At 37.7% G+C, this 16,174-nt stretch overlaps 3 protein-coding genes across 10 annotated transcripts in view; 2 read left to right on the forward strand and 1 right to left on the reverse strand.

Moving 5' to 3' along the window:
* DDX59 (DEAD-box helicase 59) overlaps positions 1-8,830 on the forward strand; it is a 30,188-nt gene extending 21,358 nt beyond the window's left edge. For 5 of the 7 annotated variants that reach the window (XM_055815420.1, XM_005242019.4, XM_055815418.1 and 2 more), the window contains exons 2-8: positions 646-1,475; positions 3,724-3,891; positions 4,509-4,598; positions 4,939-5,190; positions 6,079-6,231; positions 6,708-6,836; positions 8,502-8,830. In XM_055815420.1, the coding sequence (XP_055671395.1) occupies positions 657-1,475; positions 3,724-3,891; positions 4,509-4,598; positions 4,939-5,190; positions 6,079-6,231; positions 6,708-6,836; positions 8,502-8,765 (1,875 nt within the window). In that variant the 5' untranslated portion in view covers positions 646-656 and the 3' untranslated portion in view covers positions 8,766-8,830. Of the gene's footprint in view, positions 1-645; positions 1,476-3,723; positions 3,892-4,508; positions 4,599-4,938; positions 5,191-6,078; positions 6,232-6,707; positions 6,837-8,501 lie in introns of those variants that run through there. The other 2 variants (XM_027793345.2, XM_055815421.1) reach the window with 2 other exon arrangements.
* A 1,382-nt stretch (positions 8,831-10,212) lies between these two features.
* Positions 10,213-11,028, reverse strand: LOC129785252 (basic proline-rich protein-like). Its single transcript, XM_055815521.1, has one exon. It carries the CDS (start codon positions 11,026-11,028, stop codon positions 10,213-10,215), a length of 816 nt encoding a protein of 271 aa, XP_055671496.1.
* The window catches only part of KIF14 (kinesin family member 14), a 31,987-nt gene continuing 26,305 nt past the window's right edge, over positions 10,493-16,174 (forward strand). The window contains exons 1-4 of one of the 2 annotated variants that reach the window (XM_055815485.1): positions 10,493-10,625; positions 12,510-13,709; positions 14,098-14,352; positions 15,804-15,891. In XM_055815485.1, the coding sequence (XP_055671460.1) occupies positions 12,598-13,709; positions 14,098-14,352; positions 15,804-15,891 (1,455 nt within the window). In that variant the 5' untranslated portion in view covers positions 10,493-10,625; positions 12,510-12,597. The remainder of the gene's footprint in view (positions 10,626-12,509; positions 13,710-14,097; positions 14,353-15,803; positions 15,892-16,174) is intronic. The other variant, XM_055815483.1, reaches the window with a different exon arrangement.

The following is a 16,174-nucleotide window of genomic DNA, read 5'->3' on the forward strand; positions in this document are numbered from 1 at the left end:
GAAAGTTTCCGAATATAAAATTTATGGCTATTTACACGCTTAATTCAGCTTTCTGTTTTACTGTAGAGATTTGGTAAATTGGTCGTGTAGGCCAGCTCTTCTGCACCCTGACCAGACATTGCTGTTTACAGCCTTTTTAGTTTGAGTGGACTTTGCAAAGGAGGTCTTGGATGGGTCCTGCACTAAATTTGACATCCTCTTCAAAATCGATTATTTTGTTTGGTTGGTTTTTCATAGCTTAGAAGAATGCATATTTTGCTTCTTTATCTCATCTTAGAAACTGCTAAACTTCCCAAGAATTTAAATATGATGTGACTTTCAAAATGGATAAATTTCTAGACAGATAGTGAAAATCAATGGGTTTATGCAACTACAGGTGTCTAATACTGAAAACTAACTGTGGGTGGATCTCTCTGTGATGTTCTAAGCTTCCACTGTTATTTTCAAGTGTTGCTTTGCATTGCATCAACATTAAGTCCAAGGTAATTTTCAAACAAGGCAGTTTTTAGACCTTTTCAGGGATTATGGGTTGGTTTCTAGGTTTGCAAATATATTTCCTAGACTTCAGGTTTTTTTGTGGTAACAGGAAAACGTACCTTTCTCAATGGCAGTAGTTTCTAACGACTGTAACAATTTTCTTCCTAGTGTACCGAAGCATGTTTTTACCAAGATCTGTTAAAGTCAAGAGGACTGCTCACGAGGACAAAAGTTGTGCGGTGAAGAAAACTAAATTGTCTTCTGGAGGATCTTTGCTAGAGGACACTAATGAATTCCAAGACTGTAGGTCAGCTAGAACAGAAACTTCTGCTTCAAGATGCAGTTTGCATGAGGTTGTACAAGAGCACACAGAACCTGAAGCTGGAGACCTTAGTGTTGGTAGTACAACTCTGGGAGAGGGCAGCCGAAATACTGATGAAGATTGCTCTTCAGAAGAACCCATAAAATCCTTCAGCAAATCTCAGCGTTGGGCAGAACCTGGAGAACCTGTATGTGTTGTGTGTTGTCGCTATGGAGAGTATATCTGTGATAAAACAGATAAAGATGTTTGTAGCTTGGAATGTAAAGCCAAACACCTTCTACAAACTCAAGCGAAGGAAAAAAATCTAAAATCTGATCAATTCACAAGAGCAGAATCTCAAGCAGAAACTCACCTGCTTAATACACCTTATTTCTACAAAGATCATTCCTTTATTCTAGGTTTACAAGATGAGCAGATTGAGAACCTTAAACTGCAGCTAGGTATTGCTGTCCAGGGCCAGCAGGTTCCAAGACCTATTATAGAGTTTGAACACTGTGGTTTTCCTGAAACTTTAAACCATAATTTAAAGAATTCTGGCTATGAAGTCCCAACTCCCATCCAAATGCAAATGATCCCAGTTGGACTATTAGGGAGGGATATTGTGGCTAGTGCAGACACAGGCTCTGGAAAAACAGCAGCCTTCCTACTCCCTGTTATTATGAAGGTTTTGAAAGAGGTAATGGAACTTTGTGTGTTCAGAGCAAGTAGTTTGCAACTTTGTTTCTTGGTTTCCCAATGTAATTGAGAATGTAATTGCAGGTTTCTTTATTGACATTCAGTGGTTTATTTTACTTTTGATTGATGGAGCATTGTTTTTTTTGGAAGGGCGGGGAGGTGCTGGTTATTTTTAATGACTTTGAATGTTTTTCACTTTGGTCAGGCGATAAAGCAACTCTATTAATATTGCCCAGTGTACAGTTTCTCCTTGTTAAAAAAGATACTAAATTCTGTGGTGAACTTCCTAAATGCCTTAAAATAGAAAGTGAAAACAATTCCAGGCCCTCTGCAAGAAGTTGTTCCTCTGTCTTAACATATCAGGTGGCTGAAAAAGATGTTTTGGTGTTAATTTCAGAGTAATTTCTGTTGGAATAACGTTCAACTGGCTATCAAATAACTACAGGAATTTGGGGTAATACAATTTCTGAATTGCTGTAGTCATATGGTCTCCCCCGTGTGACACTGGGGAAAAAGCAGTTAAAAAAACTTCTGCTTTGTAGGGATGTGAATGTATGATGAGAAGTAATGGTACATAGCATTCTGTACCTTGTGTGTGGTTCAGTATTGCTTTTTGCTTTAGTGGTTTTATTCAAAAAATGCATAAGAATCTGTCTGAAAGTTCTAGACCTTACTCTAGTTGATGTTTTGGACTGTTTACATGCCTTTATAGATACATACACACACAAGTGTGTGTGTGATTGTTTCCAAATGAATAATTTAAAGATTATTTAACTCTCTTAATCTTTTAAGTAGTATAGCATTAGTTTTAAGAATGGGAGCATTATATAGGAGCATTTAATAACAGGAGTATTACACTCCACTACTTCCTCTGTCTCATTATGTTATGTGCTTATAATAACATGCACAAAATTGGAGTCTCAATGAGTAATACTCAATTTCTCTACATGATCTTTCTCATTCTTCATCTTCAGGATGCTATATCATGTCTATATCAGCTAAGACTTATTTTGTTGTTTCAAGTAATTTCCATTTTAATGTAAAAGAGATGAGATGTTAAGAGCATAAGGGTAATCTGGTTATGAGATACTTGACAGTTTCGGGCTTCTACACATGCGTAGGTACCTTTTCTTGTGGTGGTAAGCTCAGGTAAACTCTGTTGCCCACTTGAAAACAACTCAAAAAGCCCTTCTTGAAACAAGTATTTAACTATGAAGTTCCTTTGATGATGCAGTGGGAAAGGAAAAACCTACTGTTGGTCAATTGTAAATATTCCAGCTGGAGGCTAAAAAGAAACACATACCATCCAGAAAACTGTTATGTGAGTTTGTGACTGTAGTATCAATACATGAGAGTTTTGTTTTATTAGCTGAAGAGGTGATCAGTATTATGGAAATAATGTGTCTTGGAGCTAGACCAGTCTTCCACCCACCCTGTTTTACCTTATGTTCTTTTTACTTTGTTAGTATGTGTTAACTGGAGTTAAGAATCTACATTAATCTGAGAGGAATTGCTACCTTGTGACTTTGTGTTTTCTGGGTTGGGGAGGTATCACAGAGGTGATAAATTATTTTAAGGTCCTTATATAAGGAACAAAAAAAAATAAAAATAAAAAGACTGTAGCACTTTAATGATTCATTTCTACCTGGCTGACTAGTAGTGGGTCACAGGGCCTATTAATGTTGTTTTAAAATTTCAGGCACACATATTTTGCTGTATAAAGTTCCTATCACAGCTTACCATCTCTGGCTAGTGTTTAATGTATTTACTTAGTGATATGCAAGAGAATAAAGGAAAATAGTCTATAGTAATATGAAGACTTCTAAAAACTTTTTTTATGATCTCTAGATTAAAGTAGCATCATGTGTTTTGAGTTTGTCTGGAATGCATTCTGAATTTGTGTTACAGATTAAGTACAGTAACTAAAATAGAAAAAAACAATATTTACAAATGTCTACTAGCTTTCTGGGCCTTTTGTTGTCAGGAAGCTATTTTACAGTATATTTATGCATGCATTATTTTTTTGTTTTCAAAAGTTGAGCAGTTGAGGGATAGGCTTCCTTGGCCTGCATTGTTAAGGATATAATCCCTTTCTGCCTTCTGTGTTCAAATGGAAAGGGTATTAGCAGTCTAACTGTGTCCACAGTAGCTACACTCTATATTTTAGTATTGGGAGAATTAATCTTGAAAGCTTTTTATCTAAACATAAAGCAATTACACGGTCAACAGATTTCTCCCCCTCTTTCTAGACAGAAACTCCATCTGCCCTTATTTTGGCACCAACAAGGGAGTTAGCAATTCAGATAGAGAGACAAGCTAAAGAACTGATGGCTGGTTTACCTAACATGAGAACAGTTCTCCTGGTAGGAGGTTTACCGCTGCCACCACAGCTTCACCGTCTCAAGCAAAGTGTTAAGGTAAGGACTATAATGTAGAAAGATCCTGTGGAGAGTTACATTTTCATGACATTCATAGAAATGAAAAATGCTGCTGTTGACATGTATGAGCACACAAAGATGTGGTTTTCCTAAGTCAAAACTACAAAAATATTTGTTAGCTCTTGAAACTTTGACAGTAGTACATTATTTTTTTTTAACATTTTGACTTCTGATTAAACATAACATTTTTAGTTGTTAAAATGTTTCATGCGTGATACTGCTGCTTTCAAAGACTGAAATGTTATTTTATTAGACAAGAAGTTGTAATTTACAGCAAAAGTAGTTCATTTTTAATGAAAAAAAGTATTACGAAAAGCAGATTACATTGCTTGTGTTTAGATACTTCCATTAGAGTTCTAAAAGGTCTAAAAGGTCCGTTTCTTTTTGAGGCTTCATAATCTTATGAAGTTAAGTATAAAAGTTTTAGGACTTACTTGAATGGAAGTAATTTAACTAGTTAGTGCCGTTCTCACCTATGTGCTGTAACTGTAGTTTCTCTAGAGTACTTACCTGTCCTTTTATGGAATTTCTAACTCCTGGGTGGTTTGGGGTTTTTTTTTTGTTTGTTTGTTTAATTTTTGTTGGGTTTTTTTTAGGTTATAGTAGCAACACCTGGACGACTTCTTGAGATTTTGAAGCAAAGTTCTGTTCAGCTGCATGGCATAAAAATTGTAGTGGTGGATGAAGTAAGTTTTTATTTATCAGGGCTGTATTGCCTGTACAGAAGTTCTTGAAGAGCCAGTGTGAGTGGCTAGTCTAACTGATTAAACATACAGTGTTCATTATAAATATGAAATATATTTAAAAGAAAAACGCATTTTTTTAACACAATTTGAAATATATTTGAACAGTGCATGTTCTGATGGCTATAAAAGACTTAGATACCTGACTGGGTAATTCTGCTAGACGAGTCTGAACCATTTGTTATTAATTTTCTCACTTAGCTTTTCTTCTGACCAAAATTACTTCTGCATTTGGACTATTACATGCCAGTCATACACATTGTGGTTCTTCTGTCAATTCAAGGTGGATACCATGTTAAAAATGGGTTTCCAGCAGCAAGTGTTGGATATTTTGGAAGACATGTCTCACGATCATCAAACTATACTGGTGTCAGCCACAATTCCAGTGGGCATTGAACACTTAGCAAATCAGCTTCTGCACAATTTTGTAAGAATAACAATTGGGGAAAAGAATCTGCCATGTTCCAATATTCGCCAAATTATCTTGTGGGTAGAAGAACCATCTAAAAAGAAAAAGCTGTTTGAGATACTAAATGTAAGTGTAATATATTTCTCATAAGAACAACTTTATTCATGTCTTTCCACATCTCTGTCAGGTTCTCATCTTTCATTCTAATCTGTATGTAGTGAAGAAGTGGAGTGAGTTTAAGCATATTACTGCACTGACTAGTTCAGTAGTTCTGCAATGAAAGAGCTTTAATGGCAATTTCAGGGATTACTCCACCCCTGTCGCTCACACCTCTTTCTGTGCTACAGCAAACTAGATTCCTGTGCTGAGATCCAAAAAGTACAATTTTGATAATTTTTTTGTGATTTGCAGCATGGCATCCCAAAGGTTTGTATTGGTTATTTGTGAGTGGTAGAAAAACAGGAGTTTCTTAAGCTGTCATAGCTGCTTTATGGTCTGGGAATGGTTTGTTATTTTAAAAGTTATTAAAAAAAACAGTGAGAAGACTAATTTAGTTCATTCTTTTTTCTTTTTTTTTTTTTAATTAATATGAATAACAATATATACCTTGTATGAGTACTTTGGGGAGGAACTCGGGAGTCTTGCCTGACTTGATTGATTACCCAAGAAGTAAATAAGAATCTTTAACAGCACCTCAGAACATTAAAAAAAATTATATAATTATTACATAACATTTAAAGAACCAGAAAAGAAAGCTTCTGACTTCTAAAAAAATGCATGTATTGATACAAACATGGGTTCTGAGTCTACAAACCATTAGATGTTCATGATGTACAGATTTGTATAGTTTCATGGCTGGTATCTTGTTCCTTCTTATGTGGAGTTGTAAAAACTTTTATTTATCTGAAAGTCTTGTTAATGTTAGAGGTAATGAGCTGAAGTTGAATCCAAGTTGCTGATGATGAGCAGCAAACTGTTGTGATACCTTCTCACGTAAACTGCTTAATTTTACAGGATAAGAAACTGTTCAAGCCTCCAGTATTGGTGTTTGTGGACTGTAAGTTAGGAGCAGATCTGTTGAGTGATGCTGTTCATAAGATCACGGGATTGCAGTGTACAGCTATGCATTCTGAAAAGTCTCAAGTGGAAAGAACGGACATATTACAGGTTTGTGTCCCCTAAAGTTATGGAGGTTTTGATAGATTTTAAATGGCCAGGTTTGAATCAGTTAAGTCATAATTTACTGCTTTTCTGCAGTAAAACCTGGAGTATTGCTGGGAGAGAGGAGAGACAGATGGGACCAAGCAAAACTGTAGATAATAATGCCATTTTAAATGCAGATTAAATACTGGAGATTATTTCCTAGGTTATTTGCTTTGAAATGGGAATTTAAACATACATTTAACTTTAATTGATGATTTTTTAATTAAAACTCTGGGTTCGATCTCTCTTTAATTAGCTCTGTGAATTATATTCCTATTCAAATCAAGAATACAGGGGGGCCGTTGTGTCTTTTGCAGTAGAAGAATCCCACTGGGTGTGTTTTTACACTATATAACTAACCCTAGCTTATGCTTGAAGAGGTTCAAAATATAAATAAAGAAAACAATTATTTTTGTTTTGTTTTGTTTCTCCCTTGCCAGGGATTACTTCAAGAGAAGTATGAAGTTATAGTAAGTACTGGAGTCCTTGGACGAGGGCTTGACCTTGTCAATGTCAAATTGGTAGTAAATTTTGATATGCCTTCAAGTATGGATGAATATGTACATCAGGTAAATAAATAAATTGCTGAAGTATTATTTGAAAAGCATACTGAAATGTGACATCCACCTGTGGAAATTTTGATTTACGTGAAACATGAAGATTATTTTTCTCTTCAGAATATTGTTTTTATAGGAAAGGAAAGAAAGGTGGAATATTTCTTCCATAACTGAATATAACTTCCATAACACTGTTCTCATATCTCCTATGTAAGTTATTAAATCCTGGAACAGTGTTCTGGTATCAGTTATGTTTGCATTATTATTCTTCCTGTTTTGTACTCATTTGTATCATTTTGTGTCAACAGAAAGCAAAATTTACCATGTTTTTATTATTTGTGTGAAGAAAGGCCAAATACTCCTCTTCCTACTGCAGCTCATATGCAGTGTGGGATATGCATGTAATACTATCAGGAAAGCAGTTGTGAACTCTGATTTTCATTCCCTCTTCCTACTTCAGTATCTGCTATGATTTTTTTTTTGTTGAGGATCTCCAGCTTTAAGATGGTGTGTGGTTTTTGGGTTTGTGCATGTATGTTTATGTACACACACCCCAACCTTAGTTTGGCCAGCAGACCAGGAGAACTAATTAGTACCCTTTTTGGCACTTACAAAGCCGCAGTACTCTACTACTGTGCTCGGTTTTGAGGCCATCAACTACAAGAAAAGCCAACAAAGTAGAGAGAGTCCGAAGTCAGGGGGCTGACGAAGAGAGGCAGAGGGAACTGGGCTTTGACCTGAAGCAGAGATTTAATTGCTGTTTTCTGTTTGGTAATGGGCAGTTACATTGGAGACTCTTCTTGGAGATGCATAGTGAAAGCTCAAGAAGCCACAGTCACAACTTGTTGCCAGGGAAATTCTGGTGTCATAACAGGGAAGAATGTTTTTCACATGAGAGTAGTCAGGCAGTGGAGCAGGCTGCTTAGGGAGGTGGTGGGACCGTTGTGCTTAGATGACACTCAGAACTCCATATGACAAGTCCCTAAGCAAACTGATGTAATTTTGAAGGTAGATCTGTTCTGAATAGGTGGGGAGGACCTCTGGAAGTCATCCGTTCTGATGAACTCCTAAAGCATTCTGTGTTACCAACATCGGTACACCTCTGGTTTTTAATTGTCTTTCTGCTAAATTTCAAGTGAGTACTAAGTAAATAAAAATGGGTCTTCCCTAGCATCAAAACTATACCAGTAATAACATACTATCTCTTCCTAAGTAGTATTTGTAGATTGTTTTGTTTCTAATTTGTTCATGCACTTTGGATAATACTGAAAAGTAATGTTGAGTTACTAGAACACTGAAAGTAAAAGGCATTTTTATGGTCATGCTTGTATATCGGTGCTTGATGGCATTGCTATAGTAAACATTTTTGTAAAACATTTTGTTTGGACCAGATTTACTGTAAGCCTTTGCCCATAGGCTGTATCTTATATCTCAGTATCAATATTGGAGTTCCAGTATGTCCCATGAGCAAGTTGTAATTTTAGATGCTAAAGCTTCAGATCTGCATATCCTGAATTCAGGATGCTTATTAAAACTTTGTGCTTAGAAGATGAGATCAAGATATTTGGCCTTATCACTTAGGTCAGTTGCTGTTTTATAACTAAAAATAAACTTAAAGAACATTTGAAGGACTTCCATTTAATATTGATAACTTAAAATGAGTTTTTGCTTTTTCAGGTTGGAAGAGCGGGGAGGTTGGGTCACAGTGGAACTGCAATTACTTTTATCAATAACAACAGCAAGAAGCTCTTTTGGGATGTTGTGAAGAGAGTAAAACCAACAGGCACCATTCTTCCTCCCCAGCTGCTTAATTCCCCTTATCTTCATGACCAAAAGAGAAGGGAACAACAGAGACTTAAACAATTACAGAATAGCCTTGTAACAGGAGATAATATCATGGACATTATTAGAAAACATGACAAAAATAATTCTCAGAGGTAATGAAGATATATTTATAGTTACATAATTGTAATAAAAATGGGATTAAAATAAACATGGAATTATGATTCTTGTATATTGCCTTTTTTAAAGAACTTTATATAGTCAGTTTTTCAAGGAGTCTCATTTTTCATCTTTATTTTGAAATACAGACTATTGTGTGTTTGAATTACTCCATGTAACCCTTTTTCAAAACCAGCAGTCTTTGGTCTTGCTTGCAACATACGCTGATAAGATACTTTTTCTTTTGTTTTAATATTTCTGAATAATCGTTTCAGAGTTCTTGTGAAACAGTCTGCTGGCAATTTTCATGTCATTATATTGAGATAAGATCTTTGCAAAGGATGCCCCCCACCCCCCGAAAAAAATATTGTTGACATATTAGTCTTTTGAAAACGAGCCTCAATCTATTCCTGTTAGTGTACGTAAAAGCTTCCACTGAGAACGTTTCTCTGAATCCTCAGTATGCTGTCTGAGGGTTTCTCATGAACATATACGCACGTTTTGTTTGTAAACAGTACTGAAAGTTTAGTTTCTCCTTTATTGCCTGTGAACCTGTTAGAAGTCCTGCTCAAGCATTTGGCAATACAGAAAGACTTGGTTGTTAGTATAACTTCATTCTAGAGAAAGAAGATAAACCATGCAAGTTAAATTAGAAGTTTATGGGTTTACTTAATGAAATGTTAAAGTATAACTGATTGTATTTACTACACATTTAAGCATAACTTGCCATGCTTTTGACACCAGATACTCATTTTTTTCAGGAAATGAGAACAAAACCATATTATGTTTTTAACCATAACCATTGTGTTACTTGCCATCCAAAGTCTGAAATAGGTCATAATCAAAACTTTCCTTTTCTTTCCCCTCCCTGCCTGCTTTTCTTTTAGACTGAGGCTTGGGGAAACTAGTTTCAGCAGACCTTTCATGCTGCTGTGAGGCATCATCCCTTTGTGGCAGATTTTGTTCCAGGTAGTTAATGTTAGCCCTGTGCATTGTATGTCTACTCTACCCAAAGGACAGCAGTATGGTAGGCTTACTGTGTAGCAAAATAATTTTAAAAAGTTTAGTAACTGATTTTTTTTTCTCCAACTAGAAACAAAAAGAGTGGGTCTTACCTGCTGTAAGACAGATGACTTATGCGTGGCACTGGTGAGGGGTTCTTTAACAGCAGCAGATTTAGATAGTTATTAATAACTATTATAAATTCTGATAATCTAAAATACAGTACTTACTATGATTTCTGCTGTTTTCTATGCACTGTTGCTACTACTTTTAAGATAATCTGATGCAGGGAAAAACCTCAAATTAACTTGTCCCAGCCCTGCCTTGCCAGTTCTCTCCCTCTGCGTGATTGTTTATAGATACTTTTTCATATTGCTCAGTTGTACTGTATTTATAAATGCCAGATCTTATATAAAACGCGTATATTGTTCAATATGAGACCGGTCTATATTTCTGGTGGTGGATGCACGAAGGGGTACTTGATACTCTTGCTAACCCTGCGCTCCTCAGCGGGGCAGGCGGTGAGCGCTGCAGCCGGGGGGTAGACCCGGGCCCTGCCTGGCATTCGGGGGGCGGCCGATGGCGCCGGGTGTCCTGCCCGTCGGCCTCCCTGGCGGGAAGGAAGCGCTTCGCACGGGAAGGCCGGGGCGCCCGGCCGGCTGCGGGGAGCGGGGCTGCGGGCGGGGCTCGCCTCAGCAGCCGGGATGGCACCGCGCTTGCTCCCGCGGCGGTGGCGTTGGGGGCTGCCCCCTCTGACGCGGGCCCCGCAGGAGCCAATCGGCGCGGGCCCGGCGCATTCAAACGGCTTGGGCGGAGGGCGCGCTCGGTGGTCGGTGCGGAGTGAGGCCGGCGGGTGAGGTGGGGGACGGGGCTTCCCGCCGGGTCCCGGCTGAGGGACGGGACGGGGCTCCCTCCCGGGTCCCGGCGGCTGAGGGAAGGGGCTCCCCGCTGGGTCCCGGCGGCTGGCACTCCCTGGCGGGGGCCGCCGTTTTGGGAGCCGCGAAGCTGGGCTGTCAGCGCGGGGTGGCGGGCTCTGGGCGCGGTAGGCGCTGCCCCTGGAGTTCTCCTCGGGCTCGGCGGGGGAGCCGCTGCGCTCCCCTCGCCTTCTCCCTGAGGGCGCGGGGCCGCGGCGGGTTGAGGGTCTGCCTCGGTGGGGCCGTCGTGCAGCGAATCTGTGGCGGTTACGAGTGTCACGGGGGCCTGACTGAGGAGGGTGGGTTTGGAAGGGCAGTAAAGCTGAACATTTCTCCCACGCTTCCATCCAGCTTTGAGCACCTGGGTTTCATCTCTAGCTAGTATTTGTAATCAATCAAAAATGAGGAACAAACGTACTTTTAACAAATCTTGAACCTTATTCCTTACTTTAGAATGAAGGAACTTTTAATGGGGATATTAAATTTTCTATAGAAAATCTGTGAATATTCTCAAGGCGCTGCTAGCAACAGGGAGGGGTGCAGAGTTTGTTACGCTAGTTATTTTTAAGCTGAATGGAAAAAGCAGACTTTTCAGAAAACACTAAAGCAATTCGTGGCTTACAACCATGTTTCTTTATTTACTCATGCTAGAGGGAACCACAAAATGTGTATTTTACCACTTGTGTAACATAAGTAGCTTCCTGTATCAGACTGGATTGAGCAATAAACACCCTGGCTTGAAATTCTTCTAACTTTCCTCGCTCACAGCTTTTGAGCTATCAAAACTTTGTGCAGTAATGACATGTAGAAGTGGATGTAACTGCGAAAGTTCTGAGAGTACTCCAAAAGCTGTAACTTAAAAGCATAGCATTGAAAGAAACTTCTATTGGAGCAATGGTTAAATCATTGCTTCTATATCACTCACTGTCATCTTGCTTTCCTTTTTCCCCCTGACCTTCTGCTTCTTTTGTAATGATCTGTACCATTTTTGAAGGATCTAAGGCGAGTGACTTCTTGGTGACTTTCAATAGCAAATTGGTTGCAGCTGGCAAGTCTGTAGTGCATAGTGATGTTAGACCTCTAACAACCCAATAACTACGATGCATATACAATAGTGAAAGCTTTTTCTGTACAGATTGTATATATAAAGTTTTCTAGATATTTACATGTAAAAAGGATGTGAAGCACACTTTACAGTTTTTCTTATGTCCCCTAGGCTAGGTATCTTTTTGTTTTGCTATGCGTGTATGTACTAAAGTGAATGAAAGTAATGTCCAAACATATTGTAGTAGTCATCTTTATTAACTGCCCTATTCTGATAGTGGGTTTTATATATCAAAATCCTGAAAAAAATCTGCTTTCCCTGTTCACAGATTTCCTATTCAACATTAATAATGTTGTTCTATTGGAGTCTGTTAGCTATGAAACACTAAGAGCATAAATAGTTGTGTGTGAATGGAGGCATGATCCTGAATTCCCTTTCTTTTGGCACTATGGTAGATCATTTGGAAATGTCCACATTGATCTTTGTTGCTAAACAGTTAGATAGTTCTTTGTGCCGGCTGGTGCTTCTTCATGACATTTGGTTTACCTTCTGAAATTTGGAACTCAGTAAGTGGAATCAAATAGCCCATTATTGGTGGAAGCAGTCATTCAAATATTAAGGATTATTTTTTTTTTTAAGTACTTGAGATGAAACAGGCTACTAATTGTTACTAATGTTTAGGAACATGTATTTAATGCAGTATATGTGAAGAGCTCCTTATGCACCAAAACATAACTCATGGCGGACATGAGCATCATAAATAATTTTTGCTTTCTCTCCCAGATTCTTTAAGAAGAAGCAACTAGAAAGAATCTTTTAGGAAAAGTGTTGTACTTATTAAAAAACTAACATTAACTTGCTGGAAAACAAAATGCCTATTTACACAGTTCCTGCAAGAGGCCCAGCTGAGGTGCGGTGTACTGCCACTTTGCAGAAGACTTCTCCACAGAATACCTTTACTAGCAGTAAAGTGTCTGGGCAGCAGCTGAAATCACAGGTGTCAGGAGAAGAAAAAGGTAGTCTACTTTCATGTTCTCAGAGTAAGACTGAGGAACTAAATAGGACCTATGTAATTTCAGCCTGTAAAAAAGTGTGTGACACATCAACTACACTTAAACCTGAAGGCAGATTAACACTCCAGAGGAGAACAGGAGCAAGCAAAAAATCCATGTCCGATAGCAAACAATTGCATACTAACACAACACAGGGTGTGGAAAATACACAAACGGAGAAAGGACTTAATCTGCAGAGGCGTGTGAGGACTGGCTCTATAGAGAAGAGTAAAATTAATCAGTGTGCTGTGCCTGGAATAGAAAATAATGACTGTGCTACACGAAGAAATTACAAGATTGCACTTCCACCAAATATTAATAATAATGATACCCATGATGTTAAACCAAGCTTTAAGATAGCTGAGGGTCAGTCAAGTATGAAGTTGCAGCGTTACAGGAACAACAAGGATTCCTCTGGCTTTGGTGATGGTCTACATGAAAATGATAGCTGCACCCATTCAAAACACAGGACAAGCGCTGCTGACACACAATTTCAAAATGAAGTTTCTAAATCAGAACAATTCGTTACCTCAAAATATATTAATGGGCTATCAGGAGAACAACTGAAAGAAAAAAGCAATATAAGTAAGCTAGCTGTTAAGCAAAGGTTACAACACTCGAATGCAAAACATAACAGTTTGGAAAGACCAAGAACACCAACAAAGGGTTCAACAGAAAGGTTTAAGCTTACACCAAAGAACAGCACTTCTCAGGATCAAGCACCTCTGTCTGCTTCAAAGAAACTAACACCCCCTCTTCAGATTTTAGCCAAAAATAAAGCTGGTGTCTCCAGTGTTCCTTCTGTGAGTAGCTCAAAACCAAACGAGAACACAGAAACTCCAGCTGAGAGCAGTAGCACCGAGAAAGATGTTTTCAAAGTGGAAAACAGCAAAGTGATTGTAGCTGTGCGTGTACGGCCTTTCAGTAACAGGTTTGTATCCTGGACTTATTTCTGAGGTTAATAGTAGCTTTTATAGTGTATGTTGATTTCTGCTTTGTATTTTCTGAATTGTTTAATCACTAACCCAATAAAGATAAAATACACACTTTGAAATCAGCTGATATTTCATGGAATGTGAAGATAAAGCTTGTATTAAGAGGCTGGATTCTCTTCATAGGCATTTGGGGATATTTTTAACATTCATTAGCTGAAATACTTTGAGCTTGAATACTTAGTATGTTCATTCAAACAGGTTTGTTGGGTTTTTTTTAACAATGATTATCAGACTTTTTATTTTCCTTAAGACAATTGAAATGATTAACTTAAAGCATGTAGCTTATGCTTCTTAATTTTTATTTTTTTCCCTCTTTCCATTCAGAGAGAAAAATGAAAACCCACTCCCTGTAATCTCCATGGGTGGTTCGGAGACAACTGTACGAAATCCAGCCACAAACCAAGTTTACAGCTTCAGTTATGACTTTTCTTTCTGGTCTTTTGACAAGTGTCATCCTAATTTTGCAAGCCAAGCAATGATTTACAAAACTTTGGCAGTGCCGCTCCTAGAAAGAGCTTTTGAAGGATATAACACTTGTCTTTTTGCTTATGGGCAGACTGGTTCTGGAAAATCTTACACGTAAGTTCCTAATAATAATTGTTAAAATTCTGTAGGGTCTCATTGTTATGCAATGTTATGAAAAAGAGATCGTATGAAATAGATTTCATAGTTATTAAATGGTGTTGGTATGTTTTTGTATATTTCAAAACAAAAATAATTAAACCAATTTTATAACAATTAAGACTGAGCTGTGGAGTATTTATATGTACCTGACACTGACCTCTTTCAGCTTCTACTGAAGAAAAAAAAAGCTCTTCCCAGAAATTTTAGTGGAGAAAAAACTTTATTAATGCTGAGAGCTTGGCAGACTCTCCCCATGCTATTTTTCACCACTGTTTGTGATTTTGTGCATGAAGTGACATGTTCTGAAGTATATTATGCTTTTTGGACAAGACCTTTAAGAGGTCATTCTAATTACGGTCTTGACTGTTTCAGAACTTCAAATAAAAAAATACAGGTGTTTGTGGCACTGCTTATTTGAAATCCAATCTTTACACAGAATAATCCCAGACAACATTTGAAGGGTTTGTAGCCAATTTTGAATATCTTGTATTTTTCAATAGAATGCCTAGTGAGCTTTTTTGTTTCCAAGCATGCATCTATTAAAATAAATTCTTTCAGCTTTATAATTCCCATGAGGTACTTATATATGTGTAATTGTAGATCAGAAATATTTCTATTAAATTTGTCCTAGTTTTAAGGTTTCTATTGAATTTATAATAGATTAGAAGTTATTCAGAGGTAGGATTGTCCTCTTTAATTGGGAACTAAAATTTTACTTGTAATGTTTATTTACCTTGGCCTAAAAGAAAGGTATGCTCAGTATTGCAATTGTTATCCTATTTGTAGGTTTGTTGTTTGGTTGGTTTTTGTTTTTATTTCTTCCACCTTCATGTAAACAATTACTTAATTTCATCCCTTTGTATTTTAAGCAAAGCTGAAATTAATATCAGTAATAACTGTGTTCTCAGATCAGGTGTACACAAGGAATTTCTGTTGACAACGATGTTGTACAGCTGTGTGCGCCTCTAGACTGTAGATGGATTACTCCGGTACACTGGTGTTGTGCAGTGGCAGAACTAGACAGGAAAAAACCATACCAGTGGTGGAGAGAGGCTTAGGTTACTACACTGACAGTGTTCAGAGAATATAAAATGCATGAATGTTAGGATATCAAATGTCTATATGTTCACAATCTATACTGCAACTTGCTCTTAAGTTGCTGTAGGGTTTTCGTTCAACTTGGGTTTTCAACCTGTTTCTCAGTGGATGAATTGGAGAGGACCCCTGGATGTCATCTTGTCCAACTCCCCACTCAAGCACCAACTTAGATCAGGCTTATTTCTGATGGTTATTACTTCCATAACTTGGAAGCATATGACATTTCAAGTTTAGAGCTATACAATTAATATTAAAGCTACTATAAAGAGTTACAAAACTGAATTTAGCAGGTTTTTTTGTAACTACAGGATGATGGGGTTTGATGAAGACCGAGGAATAATTCCAAGACTTTGTGAAGATCTTTTCACTCAAATAGCACAAATGGACAAGCAACAGGTGGTATAATTACACATATACTGTATGACCTTACATTGAAATTTGAAGGAACTGATGCAGTTTGTTATTTTGATACTCATTTCATTCTTTCATTTGATACCTTAGTGCTATTCCATTTATTAAGGTTTGTATTCTGTTGCTGATTCAAATCTTACTTCTGCTAGTAGCCCTGATTAACAGGGTTCCCAATATGGTCAGAATCAACATTGTTTTGCTTCCTTAATGACAGTAATGTAAAAAGGAGATATGGGCTTGGTATTTTTGATGTGTTACTAGACTAGGA

The sequence above is a fragment of the Falco peregrinus genome, chromosome 10 (genome assembly GCF_023634155.1).
Source record: "Falco peregrinus isolate bFalPer1 chromosome 10, bFalPer1.pri, whole genome shotgun sequence".
NCBI classification, from domain to species: domain Eukaryota; kingdom Metazoa; phylum Chordata; class Aves; order Falconiformes; family Falconidae; genus Falco; species Falco peregrinus.